The 15537-nt window shown below is 28.1% G+C and overlaps 2 protein-coding genes across 2 annotated transcripts in view; one reads left to right on the forward strand and one right to left on the reverse strand.

Annotated features, from left to right (window-relative positions):
- Nucleotides 1-352: 352 nt before the first annotated feature.
- LOC111635073 (serine-enriched protein-like) overlaps nucleotides 353-15537 on the reverse strand; it is a 46138-nt gene continuing 30953 nt past the window's right edge. The window contains exons 4-6 of the mRNA XM_023379922.1: nucleotides 7007-7124; nucleotides 2109-2266; nucleotides 353-1063 (exon numbers count right to left, since the gene is read on the reverse strand). Of these exons, the coding sequence (XP_023235690.1) occupies nucleotides 485-1063; nucleotides 2109-2266; nucleotides 7007-7124 (855 nt within the window). The 3' untranslated portion in view covers nucleotides 353-484. The remainder of the gene's footprint in view (nucleotides 1064-2108; nucleotides 2267-7006; nucleotides 7125-15537) is intronic.
- Nucleotides 13302-15531, forward strand: LOC111635074 (ceramide synthase 6-like). The gene is made up of 3 exons (XM_023379923.1): nucleotides 13302-13392; nucleotides 13479-13607; nucleotides 13689-15531. Exons 1-3 carry the CDS (start codon nucleotides 13303-13305, stop codon nucleotides 13884-13886), a joined length of 417 nt encoding a protein of 138 aa, XP_023235691.1. The 5' UTR covers nucleotide 13302; the 3' UTR covers nucleotides 13887-15531.

The raw sequence follows: 15537 nt of genomic DNA on the forward strand, positions 1-15537 counted from the left end.
ATTTATATTTGAATATATAAAAATTTGATTGGTTTTTATTAATAATTTACAAATAAAATTAATTGATAAAAAAATTCAGATTTGTTTTAAAATACATTTTTAAATTTTAATAAATTTTATTGATTTTTCTCTCCATTTAAAATTGATTTATTTAATATTTAAATATTATTAGATTTATACACTAAAACACGTTTATCTTTTTATTAATTTATTGAAACTTTGTAAGAAAAACATTCAATAAAGTTAGTTTTTTTGGAGATTTTTTTCTTAAAATAAGTCTAAAAACTCATTCTAAAAAACTGAAAATTCCATGCATTTCAAGCATGAAATTCAACATCGATTTTCAATCAAAGTTATTGTTTAAAAAAAAAGAAAAGAAAAATTAATAATTTAATTAAAATAATTGAGGCACTATTAGATTTTTTCAAACTAAACATGACTTTATGATTTATAAAAAAAAAATTAAAACGGAGATTGTTTTCAGTCAACGATTTACTGTTCCTCCTGTAACAGTTTTACTCCTTCTATACAATTTTCTTCTTACAGATTTGCTTAATCTTGTTGTCATTTTCTCTTTTTTCTCTTCAACTTCTTCTCCATTACACGGTTTATTACCTTCTTCATTATCGAGTTTGTCGTTAAGAGGAAGTGGTGTTGGTCCTTGGATTGATAACGATCTCAAAAGAGTGGGACGACGAAAACATAGAGGAGATACGATATTCTTAACATCGACACTTGCCGGATCTGCCTGATAAGCTAATGCGTTCATGATCACGTGATCGGGGACCACCCTCAGAGGATGAATCTCTTGCATCAATACACCGGCGGGTATCTTATAGAAATCTATATATTCGATAAAATCTGTCATTATCTCTCTCAAATCACTGTTTGGTTCGGTTTCACAGTAACGCCTGCCCCAATTTAATACTGCGTGAAATTTTGATAAATTATCCGCTTGTAGTTCCTCACGCGAGAGTATTAATCTGACTACGTGTTCTGGCAAAAGTGCGAAGCTTCCCAAACTTAACACATCGTTACCGTGTAGATCTACGAATTCGAGAACCTATTCAAAATAATTTATTGTTAATTTATACAGAAATATCAAATACTCAATAAGAATTAATTTAAATAATTAGTAAGAGGGCAGCAAAATTCATGAATAATCAGTAAGAATTTAAATTTACAATTTAAAAACACCATTAAGATTCAATACGGTCGGTTAGAAGCAATCGATCTATGTAAAACTAGCAGAAGCAGCTACTAAGAGATAATTGGAACAATCAGTAAGAGACAATGGAAATAATCTGTAACAGACAGTGGAAACTATTAGTAAGACTATGAAAACAAAACAATAAGCAAGAGCCATTACTAACAACCAAGATAATAGAAACAGTTATTAGGAGACAACAGAAACAACTAGCGAAACACGTGCAAAAAATCAGGAAGTATACAGCACATCAATAAAATATAAATTTTACAGATGTTTGTTGTCAGTGTTCTTTTCTTGCTTATTTTTTCCAAAATTCGAAAGAAAACAAACACAAGTTTATAAGATAATAAAAAATGTATAAGATAGTAAAAATCATCATAAAATATTATCTGTATATTTTTTTAATGAAAATTCCAGCTTTTTATTTCAATTTTTAATGGAAATTTAACTTAACGATAAATATATTAACAGGATTTATCTTAATTCTATTACAGAATAATCTATTTAAGTCGACAATCGCGATAGAATTGTTAGCAATTCGTGTTGCTACCGAACTGCAAAAAGTATAACCAGGAATTACATTAATTCTATTGGCAAAAATAGATCCTAAAAATAAATCAGCTGGGCTGCTGGATGCAGAAAAATGTTGCTAAGTTGATCATGGAACTCGAACTAGTTTACAAAGATTAATGTGTAGAAACGGCAAAGTGAAATGCTTAAGGCAAAAATTGTGTTACCGACACTCGATGTTTACTTCATCGTGTCCCTAGAGGCATCTACATCATTACAACTTGAAATGATTAAACAACATTACACAACAAATTTTCTTTAATAACTCGTTTAAGAGTTGGATAATTGTCTTTAATAATTAATTACAATAAGAAAAAAAAAAGGTTACCTTTTGCAATAAAGACTTGGTGCATTTATATTGTATATATCTCTCGGCCGAAGCCATTAATGCACAGACTGTATCTACCGTGATGCAACATTGAACAAATCCCATGCAAGCTTTTCTTAATTCTTCCAAGCCATAATAATCTGCTGCATTCATTAAACCTGAAAAGAATGAATTGTTTATTAAGTATGATTAACAAAATGTGATTTTAAATGATTATGTAAATATCATTAATTTAAAAGGTTTTTTTCATTGCTATTAATTTGTTACATTAGCATATATTTTGCTTTGTTAATTAATTTAAGCTTTTAAAAGTAAATTTGCTAAATATCTTATTAATAAAATTAAAAATAGCTTAGTTTTATATCGAGTCACAAAATTTTACTTTATTTTATAATTGTTTACACACTGCGTCATTTTTTTATTATTAAAGCTCTTCGTCTTGTGGATAAAATCTATATTTTCGGAATTAAGCTCTGTAACTACACAATTAAATGCTCAGAATAAGGCTGTATATCCTCAATTTAAATGCCCTTATAATAAAGTTATGATTTCATAATTACAGTCAAACCTCGGTTTTCGAACATAATTCGTTCGTAAAAAGTTGTTCGAAAACCGAAACAAATTTTTCCATAAGAAACAATATAAAACGGATTAATTCGTTCCTTACCCTCAAAATAAAGCCATTTTTTTAGCCTATTTAGTTGTATTTCATGCTAAAAAAATACCTATATAATATTATATATAATATAATATTGTATTATTATATATACAAGTAATAAACTTTTGTTATTTAATTTGACTTAAGCATCTTTAAAGACGAATTCTTCGATGCCATTTATGTAGCGTGAACGTCAATTAACGCGACTTTTATTAATTAATGTAATTTAAATCGAAATTAGTAACTTCTCCGCATGCGCATTAAAAATCTAATTTAAATAGCAACGTCATCGATGATTCGTATGACGACGTCTAATGAGGCGGGCGATTTCGGCGCCACTAACGTCTGAATCTAAAGTCTCGTCGCTGATTGGTCGATAATATAATTTTTTAAAACTAATTATCCCACAATTTATGTGCAAGAGAAAACTTTTTATTCCATATTTTTTAATATCTTTCCTAACTGTCAAAACATGAAGGTTGCTATTTTTATTTTGAAATTAATGTCAAATTTCCATTAAAGGTAATTGAAGTTTGGTGCATTAAATAAAAATATCTTTAAAGAAAATTACAAATTTCAAATTAAAATATAAATATTTTAAAGATAAAATAATTATTTTTATGATAATAATCAATAATAATGGATGAAAACTTGTTATTGATATGAACAATCTCCGTGGATTTCTTCTGATAATCACGCTAATTATAATTTAATGGGTAATCTAAGGTACTCTTTGATTAAAAATTGAAGAAGTTTGAATAATTTACAACTTTTCTTTCCATTAATCCATTAAATAAAGCATAAGATGCAAAAATATTCAAGAATGTATATATATTTTTTTTTTTACTTCTAATGAATAATTAAATCTTAATTAAACTATTAGAAGATTAAAAAAATATATATTAAATATTCCAAGAAAATGTATTTATTTATTTAATAATTGCTGTATTGCTGTATTTTTAAAAACATATTTCTAAGTAATTCCCCTCCCTTTCGTTTTTTCGAAAAAAGGAAATGTTTAAAAATAATCTAAAGCGTGACGGACAGACAGTGAAAACAATAAATGACTTTGCCGTTGCTGTTTTCATCTGTTCGTCACGTTCTTGACTATTTTTTATATGAAAAAGAAATCGTTTGATATTTTTGCTTTATCTGTCCGTCACGCTTTCTGAAATATTTTTATTTAATAATTATAGACAAAGATGAAGTTTTAGCTTTAAAAATTAAATTTTAATTATATTTAATTTTTATTACTATTTTAAAATATAATAATATTTTTAATATAAGAATAAAAAACAAAAACTTAACAACTTGGCATTTGTTTAACATGCTTCTTTACTCAATTATTAAATTTTTTTTACGATTTTTATGAGTAATTTACCATAAAAAGTAAATTTATAAAAGATCCGAAACTTAAAATTATGTATATTTTACAGTAAATTGCCCTAATATCAGTATTTTTTTTTTCTGTAAAAATATTGCCAAAGCTATGAAAAAATATATCAAAAAAATTGTTTATTTAAATATATCATAAAAATTTGAAATATTAAATTTCCTAAAATATATATAGAGAATGCAAATTATTAAAAACTACATATATATATATATATATCACTAAAAATTAGTTCTTAAAATTTAAATAAATTTTAGGCAAAAATGAAGCTAGATGAGATTTACCTCGTTATAACGATTATAGTCTCGAACAGAAAAATATTTCACCATAAAACATGGATATTTATGGTAAATTTTGCTGAAATATCATGTTATGATTTCGTTTAAATGTTTAAAAAATATTTTAAAGGAAATTTAGGGTAAATAGGAATTTCCCTATTGTATGGAATAATCGCACATTCTGGATAGATATAACAATCGTTGTAACCACTTTTTATAGAAAATAAATTCGATATTGCATATATATTTATGTGCAGTAAGTTTAAATTTAAATTCTAATTTAATTTTATGCAAAAATCAGTGTAAGAATTTTTCATTAAAACATTTAATTTTGTATCGTTTAATACACGAATTGCATTTTTTTTAATATTAAAATTAATGTAAAATTATGGAAATTAGAAAGAAAATATGTTAAATTGTAAATTACATAATTAAATAATATCAAATTTCCATACATGGAACAGGAAGAAGGAAGAAAAATTACATAAAAATGCAATCCTTAATCATTTTTTTTCGTTTTTATTAATTCAAAACAATTTTATAAATCGTCCAATTATAAAATTTGATTAAAACATGAAAGAAAATCACCAAAATATGATGGTTTTTATTTATTCGAAATTATATTTATACGTTCACTAAATCATTCAACGATTCAATTAAATATATAATTTAATTCTTTAACTTAATTATTGTAACGAATGTGTAATTTGTATATAATAAGATTAAATAGCAAAATATAATTAATCATTTAAATTAAATGTCAATATTATTATACTTTCGTGTTACAAAAATTATTTTTGTGAAAATTTTCGTGAGTTTTGCTGAATCCAATTACCAAAAAAGTAGTCAAAAATTTTTTAAATCGTTTTTTTCCAAAAAAAAACATTTTTAATAAACCAAATTAATGATTAACTGAAAAATTGTGCATTCATTTATTTACAAGTTTATAAATTACTTTAAGTTTTTCCCAGCAGATCATCCACGTGCCATATTATTTATAATATGGCACGTGGATGATCTGCTGGAAGATATCTCCCGGGAGACTAACCCCTATTTAGGTATTACGAACGTGAAGAAAACCCGGGAAACTTCGCATGGTCAGCCTATTGGAGAGGCGCGAACCCACGACAGTATTTGTCGTAGGTTCCACTCGTTCACCAGTGGGCTTTTCCCTATTTAACAAATTCCAAAAACACCTCAAAAAGTTTGATACAAATTACAAATTTTATTAGTTTTATTGGCAAAAATTTGTAATTTTTGTAACTAATTTTAAATATAATAAAAATCTTCTAAAAATATCACTATTTTCATTTAAAAGACTTAAAATTTTTTTAGATATTTAATGATATTTTTAGATAGAATTTTGAACTTTGTACTTGTAAATTATCAGAATTTTTAGTTATATTTTATTGCTATCGATTGATATAGAATAAAACTTTATTTAGTCGTATTATTGATATAATCTTCCTTTCTTCTTGGTTATTTCTTACAAGCAAATGACAAGTGTGCAAGGAATTCTTAGAATTTCTATCTTAATGACGATGCATATAACAGCTCTGGTATTTAGAGTGGATTGTATTTTTCTACAAGAATCTTTGTGCTTTTTTAGAAAAATGCAATCACCATCCTTCCTTATAAACGTAATTATAATTAATTCTAATCATCATATTAATTAAGTTTTACTTTTACTCTATAGACGTTCATCACGATCGCCGTGTTTTATTGATTGAAATATCGTTGCACCCCTTGATTCTTGTAGTGGACTCGATTGTTTATAAAGTATAATGTCGAGTGAATTGCTGTCTATTATATAAATAATCGATTGTTAGTCGAGAAAATGGTTTTTGTATCTTTATTTATTTAACCATAAATGTAGGGAGGGAAGAAAACAAAGGTAGGAGCATTTTTCTCTATCTTTGTTTTCCTCCCTCACTATTACATAAAGTATAGATGATACATCGAAGACATTTATTCAATTTCATGTACAAAATTGAAAAACTGGGGATTATTTTCTGAATATTTTAATGTTTTCGGATAAAATTATACGAATTTAAGTGAAAGTAATTGCTATCCTTTCTCTTTTTTTACGTTTAAAAAGTCACGAATTTTGTATTATGCAGTTAAATTTATCTTACTGTAAAGATTTAATGCGATTTTAGAAGACGTGATAAGAAATATCTCTCGTGCTTTTTTTGGTCTAAGATGTAAATATATATATATATATATATAATTTTAAAAAATAATAATAATAACTGATCACTTGTAATGCGTCATACGAGGATATGTACAATACTTTAAAGACATTTGTGAATGCTCTCAATCGGCTTAAACGCTCTTATAAGAGGCGAAAGAATTCCCCGAGAATATTGGATGTAGTAATTCATTTTGTTCTTAAGTTGAAATCACTTACTTGACCATCGAGCAAAAAGAAGTGGAAGAAAAATACATAAAAGTAAAGTGCGTCGTTTCTAAAATCGAAAACTGAATTTATCGTTTTAGTTTCGAATATTCTTGCGTATAGTAAATGAAATTTAGAGTAATTTCTTGTTTTTATATTCAATTTTCTTACCTAAAAGTGTCCTGGCTTGCAAAGTAACGCATCCTGTGTGTATGTATTCGATCATCTGACGGAAGATGTCAGGTTCAAATTCTTCTACAATTAAGGTTTGATGAGCATTTATTGGTGCCTAGGAAAGAATTTAAAGAGAATAAAATGTTTATTAGAAAATTCACATAATTCTTGCTGTAAGTTGATCGAAATGTCAGCATTCACAGCTATATTGTGTCGTTTGTAGTATAGATACACAGTGAGTTTTTTTTGTTTAACCTGTAATGAATATAAGCATTTTTAACGGAAAATAAATAAATAAATTTGATTTTTTGAAATAAGAAAGTATATATCAGCTTTTTATTTGGACGAAGGTACACTTATTTCAACGTTTTTCTTAAATAATTGGACACATCATGGCTGTTTTTCGTGGGTTTTATCGATAAAATCTCACCAGAGTACCATAAATATAAATATAATTGTAAAAGAATATTATACAATACTATCGTAATTAATCGTAATTTTATATCAATTTATATATAAATTTTTAAAATGTTTTTATGTATTTTACGTTCACATTTTTAATTGTTTAAAATATTTTAAATTAATTAACTTTATTATATTTAATGAACCTTATTTATTTATTTTTGTTGTATAGGACCGACAATTATTGTCTTCGTGACATCGCCCGTAAAAATAAAAAAAATTTGAAATATGTTCTACTTTTTTCAATTAAAGTATTGACCTTTATAACCAAAAATAAACTATTTAAATAAATTTCTATCTTTTTCTTAATTTTCCATATTTGGTTTTAAAAAAATTAAACGTATTTTATAATTTTTTACTGACGAAAGTAAATATATTCGATTTTTTTCAGCAAAATATTTGACATATAACTTTTTTCAACGAAAATAAACTCGAAACTACTAATTTTTTTAAATAATTAAATATATTCCAGCTATTTTCTAAAGAAGTTTAGCGCGTTACAACCATTTAAAAAAGAAATTTTAACATATTTCATAGATTTTTTTTCAACGAAAATAAATATATTCTAATTCTTAACAAAATTCTAAATATATCCAAACTTTTTCTGACGAAAATAAATTTACTTCAACACTTTTTCTAAGTAGTTAAACATGTTCAAAGCTATTTTTTAAAAATGAATTCGAATATATATTTTGAATTTTTCAACAAAAACAAACTTAACTCCACCGCATTTTTTCTTAAAACACATTCCAATGGCATTCTTTCAACGAAGTAAACATACTCCATAGAATTACTTCATTAATAATAACGTTTAACACAATTATAGTTGCAAATTCTCAATCGATTAATTTGTTTCTTCTTAATAACTTAATTAAAATTTCTAATAATAATAAGCGAATTTTGAAACCATGTTAAAATAAAAATCATGTCGTGAAATTAATTAAAAGTAAAATAATTCGTGCGTTGCTTTTAATTAAAAATGACACCTTAACATAATTATAATTGAAAAATCTCGTTCTTGCGATTTCTAAAAAAATACACAAAAAATGCATTTATTCGTGACAAATTACTTAATTATCTTAAATTGATAACTTTTAAAATAAATGTATACAAAATTTTTAACGAAATTTAACGCCGTTTACAAATATATTTAGCAGGCCAAATGTAACTATTGATAAATACGATATGGTGACATTTCAGAACATGAATCCGATATGTGAAGGCCCTCCATCTTGCATCGAAGTGTCTGACTAAAGTTACTGTCGCCGTTGTTGTGATATGACAAAAGTATTGAGCATCTTATTATCTCTGGGATGTTATAGAGCATCTGTGACAGTTCAGAGATATTAGAACTAACTTCTTCGAAGAATAATAGACCAAGAATAAATGTGGCTGTAAATCCACAACAGACTGTAACTTCAGGCGAATGTAGCTAGAAAACCTAGAAAACATTCTGTGAAAATTCTTTTATGACCCAATCGTGACAGTTATGAATGTTCATTGTTTCACTAAAGTGAAAATAAATCTCGTCATTCCTCAAGGATCTTTCGTGACCACGACACATCTATTTGCACTCTGGCTCAATCAATGCAAAGATCAATGGGGTTTCCTTATCGATGGCAAGCAACCACCGGTTGTGGCTAATCTTAGGTTGGTGATTTTCTAAAGAAGTTTAGCGCGTTACAACCATTTAAAAAAGAAATTTTAACATATTTCATAGATTTTTTTCAACGAAAATAAATTTAATATTCTAATTCTTAACAAAATTCCGGGAAACTTCTAGAATTTGGAAAAACTTTTTAAATTCTTCGACTTCCGAATTATTATTTCCGCCTATTTTTTTCCGAATTATTTCCGCCTATTCCTCCTGTATTTACTCTACAAGACGATCAGCTCTTTGTATATATGTTATGGACAAAGTGATTAATCGGGCATTATTCATAATGCCCGGTCATTATGAATAATGTCCAAAAAAGGGCGCGCAGTGTGATAAATATTCATTAATTTATCAAATTGACCGGTCATTATGAATACTACTATCACCTAGTCGGGCAAATTGATAATAGTATGTTGAAAAGTGATCATCCAACATACGCTAGCCAATTGGCACTCTGAGTTGCTGATTGTATCGTGTTGAGTGCGTATTGCGTTTAGTACTGAATTTTAAATTGTGTGACATTTTAATTTGATTAAAAAACTCCACTTATTTCATTTAGAAATATTTATTTTTTTGTGAATTATTTCAAAGTGAAATAAGTGGAGATTTTTAATCAAATTGCCTGAAGGGAATATAAATTTGTTAATAATACTTTTCGTTAATATTAGTTTAATTAATACAGTTAATAGAACTTACTTTTAATTAAAAGATTCCATGTTCTTTTTTAAAATACTTAGAATTACTGTATTTATTTTTTTGTGAATTATTTCAAAATGAAATAAGTGGAGATTTTTAATCAAATTGCCTGAAGGGAATATAGCTTTATTTATAATGTCTGGTCAATTTAATAAATTAATCAATATTTATCAGACTGCCTGCCAATTTTAGTCATTAGTCAGAATGACAGGGCATTACGAATAATGCCCTATTAATCACTTGGTCCGTAACATATGTACTAATATGTTAGCACGGGTGGCCGACAGTTTTTGCCCCCGGGCCGGATTGGAAAGAAAATTTTTTCTACGGGCTGAACCAGAGGCTGCCCTAGAAAGCTTTTGAGGTGGTGTGAGATCTCATTATGGTGTCACCCGTAGAGACTGAATTGTAGATAAAGATTACAGATACATTTTTCACATTATCATGCTTTATCAACACTATGCTGTACTTACGAGATTTGTAATGGAGGGTTAACTCTAAACACACAATGAGTTGTTAATCTTTTTTTTTCTTTTTTAGGCATCAGAATTTTTCATCGAGCTAGTCAGACTTCACAACCTAATATTGAAAGATTGATCACAGGCCACAAATTCATTAGACAGGCCGTATGTTGGCCATGCCTGTGTTAGCATGTTAACTTCTGAAATTTCTTGTTTGATATAGTGAATGGAATATTCAAAAAATTCTGATATAATTTTCAGCAACATCACNTTTAAATACTGGCTCCCTTTCATGGTCGAATGAGTGTTGCCAGCTAAAACACGTAAAAATAATATTAAAGTAGCCAAGACATAGCCAAATATTGTAGCGCCACATCACTAGCGGACATTTGAAATTTGCCGACTAGGACGGTCGGTTAACCGAGGGTCGGTTGATCGGGGAGCGGATAATCGAGGTTCTACTGTATTCATAATGACCGGTCAATTTGATAAATTATTGAAATTTATTACAATGCCCGATTTTGTTGATCATTATTCATAATGACCGGGAATTATGAATAATGCCCATATTAATCACTTTGTCCATAACATATATATTAAGACAGACTAAATAATAGAAGAGAGCACTTTGATATTGTTAAGAGTAAAAATTGCCATATATTCCGAATCTTTTTACTCTTGGTATGGAAAACTCCCGGAATCAGTTCTTCGGGAGTTAACAAGCTTAGGGTTAATCTTAATCTTACACGAATAACAATGCACCAAGTTTCTCAGTAGACTACTATTCACACTGTGCCATAGGATGAATTCAACTGTGGCTGAATTCCCAGACGTCGTTTCCTCGAATCGAAGAATTATTCCCCTTAATGCTTGTGGGGTAAATAGACCACAGGATAATTTCTTACGATAATGAAATTCCCGAAATGCAGCCACAGCATTGCTGTTGTTTGCATAAAACAGTTCACAAGAGACACGCGAGTTCCAGTAAGATGCCCATCATAGATGAAGCACAACTGAAACGCGCGTTTATGAAAAGCTTTAGCAAAAGTGTCATAATGAGTTATAGAAACAAATTTTTTTGCGGAAATGTCTTTCGTATGTCCAGAAATATCACAATGCCTAATTTGGTAGCATTTGGACCGCTAAATATTACTCTAGATCAGTCGTTCCCAAAGTGGGCGGTAAGTAAATCTAGCACTTAAATCGCCCACTTTGGTGAGTAAATTTAGGTGAGTAAATCTCTTTACTCACCAAAGTGGGCAGCAGGGGGTGCTGGAGGCAGAGTACTGAACGGCAACCGAGGGCGAAAATTGGGGGTCACTGACAACCTTTTCCTTTCTCTATTAAAACGGGTAAGAAACATTGCGTTTAATGGTTTTCATATATGGAAAACAATGTACGGTAAGGACACAGAGTGTGAGGTTCATAGAAAAGTTTCTTCAAGACTATTTCCAAGCCTTTTTCACACAAGGGAAAATGGATTAGAGGCGTTGGTGTACAGTTAGAAGCGTTGGATATAAGTTTATGGAACCAAAGGGAGGATGACTCAAAAAAGTTTCGGAATCACTGCTCCAGACGGTGTTGAATAGTGGTAGGCCTACTTTAGTTACGATTATCTAGTACAGGTATATTCAATTTTTCACGAAAATAAAGTTATTTTAAGGCTTTTTAAACATATTTTATGTAAATATATTCCATAAGAATTTAGACATATTTCATTAATTTTTTCAAGGAAAATACTGTAAATACTGTACATCCTAATTCTTCAACGAAATTTTAAATATATCCTAACGTTTTTCATCGACAATAAGCTGATTTTAACACATTTTTAATTAAACACGTTCCATCTAACTTTTAAAGAATTTAAACAAATTTTCTAAAATTTTTACGTAAATATATAGTATACATTTTAAAATTTTCAACAAAATTTTAAATTTATTTTACTTTCTCGACGCATTTTTAAAAAGTAATTAAATATATGTTTAAGGCAAAGCATTTTAAAATATTTCATATTTTTAAATGCTTTACAATATTTTAAAATATATCAATTTAAAAAACAAAAACAGTTAAGCGGTTGTAAGGCTCTCTTTCAACGATTTATGCTATTTTTAACTAATGAGAAAATTGTGTTTTTAAGAAATAGAGAATGGACTTTATTGATATTGATAGTGGACTCTTTTTATTTTATATATCGTTTTCAATAACAGACGTTTTTAGATATATTCAAAAAAAAAAGTACTAACAAAATCTAATAAAATGACAAAGAAAGAGTGAAGAAATCCATTCTAAATCCGTTGTCACGTAAGAATGACATCACCTGAGCTCGATTTGATCGGAAAGAAATAAAACAGGATTTAAATCACCCAAACAAAATCCTGATTTTTTTCCTATTATTTTTCCCCCTATTAATAATGTAAATTTTCAGTTATTTCAAAAAATTACTGAAGTAGAACTGAAACAATAAAATCATCTAAAAGATTACAAAAGAAATTGAGGAACAATACATTTAGAATTTTATTATTATTTTGTATAAGAAACATTAATAATGTAAAGAAATATGAAATTTAAAATATGAAAATAACAGAAATTTGTAAGATATGAACATTGAATAATGAAACAATTTAGAAGATAATGATAATGAACGTGCTAAAATTGTCAAGTTGAACTTAATTTTGAGAAGCAATTTGTGTAACTAAAAATAAACTTAACATAATTGGACACTTTAAAATCGATCACAATTAATCTAGTACACAGATTATTTTCTACTTTAACGCAAATCTTATTATAAAAGAGCCAACATACGGCTTGTATTACGGGTCCTATCACACAAACCGTTTATATGTATTAAAGAACCTATCGCAGAGCCTGTCACATTTACGGGCCCCTCAAAAACATTTACTAGAGTTATTCATTATATTGTTTCTTGTATAAAAAGATTTATTTTGTATAATTTAATTATTTAAAAAATAAGATTTTTTTAGAATGTGTAATTGGATTTTCTTTCTTTTGAACAGTCCATGACAAGCGATGTTTGGTGGTATTATATGGTTGAATTAGGATTTTATACGTCATTGACATTTTCTCAATTTATGGATATTAAAAGAAAAGTAATTGGAAGATATTTTCTATTACAGAATTTATATTATGTTCATTTTAATTGTGCGAACTGAATTTGTTTATAATCTCGTTATAGGATTTTGCACAGATGTTTGTTCATCATATTGTTACCATTCTTTTGTTGGTATTTTCTTGGTCGAGTAATCTTACACGTATCGGAACTATTGTTTTAATTGTTCACGACTTTGCAGATTGTCCCTTAGAGGTCTGTCTGTTTGTTTATTTTCAACAATTTATTATTTTTCTGGGTATTAAATAAATAAAACAACATTTATTATTATTATAGGCAGCAAAAATGGCAAAGTATATTCATAAACAACGCCTTGGTGACATGTTGTTTGTAGTTTTCACATTAGCATGGATAGTATCTAGGTTGGGACTATACCCATATAGGTATTGTCTTCTTATATTGAGTTGTTATAAAAATAAAATTAACAGTGATTTACTTAATATTATAGATGCATTGGAACTAAAATTAGTTTGAATGTTCAAAAAGTTTACTTTATAGCACTTAAATCACCAGTTTGCAATTTTGTATTTGATACATTAACTTTTTCGTAATTGTTTGTTCTTGTTTCATTATCCCCTCTGCACAACCTGCTTATGAATAATGTAATTTGATCCCATTTCAGAAGGTTATCTCTGCTTGATCAATGACCATCCTCTTATGTACCATAATGCAAAACAAACTCTTATAAATGGCCATATGTTCTGCAAACATGGTTTAGACCATGTTTACAGAACAGTAATACAGTATGTACTATATACTGTAAATGCAAAACTGCCTCTTAAACAGAATTTCCTGTGGCAACAAAATAATCAGCAAGGCAAAGCTTACCATTAATCACCTTTATTGTTTCTGTTTTCAATGATTGTCTAGTACACTCTATCATATACCAGTGTTTTTCTTCAAGGTTTATCACATTTTGCTATTCAAGGTTCTTGAATGACAAAATGTGCCAAAAGAATTGTGTTTTGTTGATAGTGCCTCGTGCTATTGCTACAAGAAGCTACAGCATTTTCATTCCAAGTGATTCATTGGATACAGTTGTGGACTCCAATAATCCAGCAAACTTTTAGTTTATGTTGAGTGAACTTAAAACTGCCACCAATTTAATAAACTGAAAATGTCAGTGTTGAACTTTCTGACTACAAAGCAGAAAACTTATTACAACACTTTGTATAAAACTCAATGTTACAGATTTTAATTTAGTAATTACAAGAAAATTGATTATTAGTAAAATTTGCAATTTGTCAAAATATCAAACAATTAACTCAGTTAGGAAAAAGAACCTAATCGAAACCAATCACTTACAATCATGCTGCATGCTGACCAGCAAAAGTGAAGATTAGCTTTGTGTCATTTTGAAAATGTTCTTTATATATTGCTGACAAAAAGTAAGATGCTGCTTAACATGTCAACTGCTCAGAACAAGAGAGTTACAACTCAAAAATATATATTTTTCAGGAGAGCCATTTGAAGTTTTCAATTCCAGCTGATAAATCAGGGAATTGTTTAAAATCAATGGAATTTGGATTGAATGTTAATTATAGTCATTACATTGAGTTGGAATAATAATATTATTTAAATGTATTTTCTCTGTTATATTATTACATATTTTTTGAGTTGCAACAGTTTTGCATTCAAAATGTCATTATTGTTTTCTCAGTTACAACTGTTTGCCATTCTTTTTTACTTAGAACAGCTGTTTGCCATTACATAATAATATACATTTTATATAAAGTTACAGTATTTATTTTAACAGAACAGAAAAATGTAATGTTACATTCTGGTTTTATGAGACCCATGTTGTTCAAACATGACAAACAATAAAAACAAAAGTAAGAAAGTTCACAAAAAATTAACACAGCCATTAAAAAAGTATCACTAATTGTGCTATGGTTTTATCAAGCAAATTAGAGATCAGTCTTTTTCAACACTACTGGAAACTTTCAGAGAATTATAAAATGATGCATGCATGCTTGGAATGACACCACTTTTACACAAGTCCAGCAAATCTTTCTTCTTTCCAGCATCTATCCCTGGTGGTGAAGAATAAGCTGGGTGCAGCATGACTTTGGCAGATCTACCTCTCATTCTTTGTCGAATGTTTAACTTTTCAAAATCCTCTTGC

The sequence above is a fragment of the Centruroides sculpturatus genome, unplaced genomic scaffold (genome assembly GCF_000671375.1).
Source record: "Centruroides sculpturatus isolate CEXI.00-Female unplaced genomic scaffold, Cexi_2.0 scaffold720, whole genome shotgun sequence".
Lineage (NCBI taxonomy): Eukaryota > Metazoa > Arthropoda > Arachnida > Scorpiones > Buthidae > Centruroides > Centruroides sculpturatus.

What these genes read in the sequence shown, in the direction of transcription:
- LOC111635074 (XM_023379923.1), top strand. Translation starts at nt 13,303, where the DNA reads ATGACAAGCGATGTTTGGTGGTATTATATGGTTGAATTAGGATTTTAT. An exon ending in TTATGGATATTAAAAGAAAA is followed by an intron (nt 13,393 to 13,478) that starts GTAATTGGAAGA and finishes ATCTCGTTATAG; the next exon opens with GATTTTGCACAGATGTTTGT. An exon ending in TTGCAGATTGTCCCTTAGAG is followed by an intron (nt 13,608 to 13,688) that starts GTCTGTCTGTTT and finishes TTATTATTATAG; the next exon opens with GCAGCAAAAATGGCAAAGTA.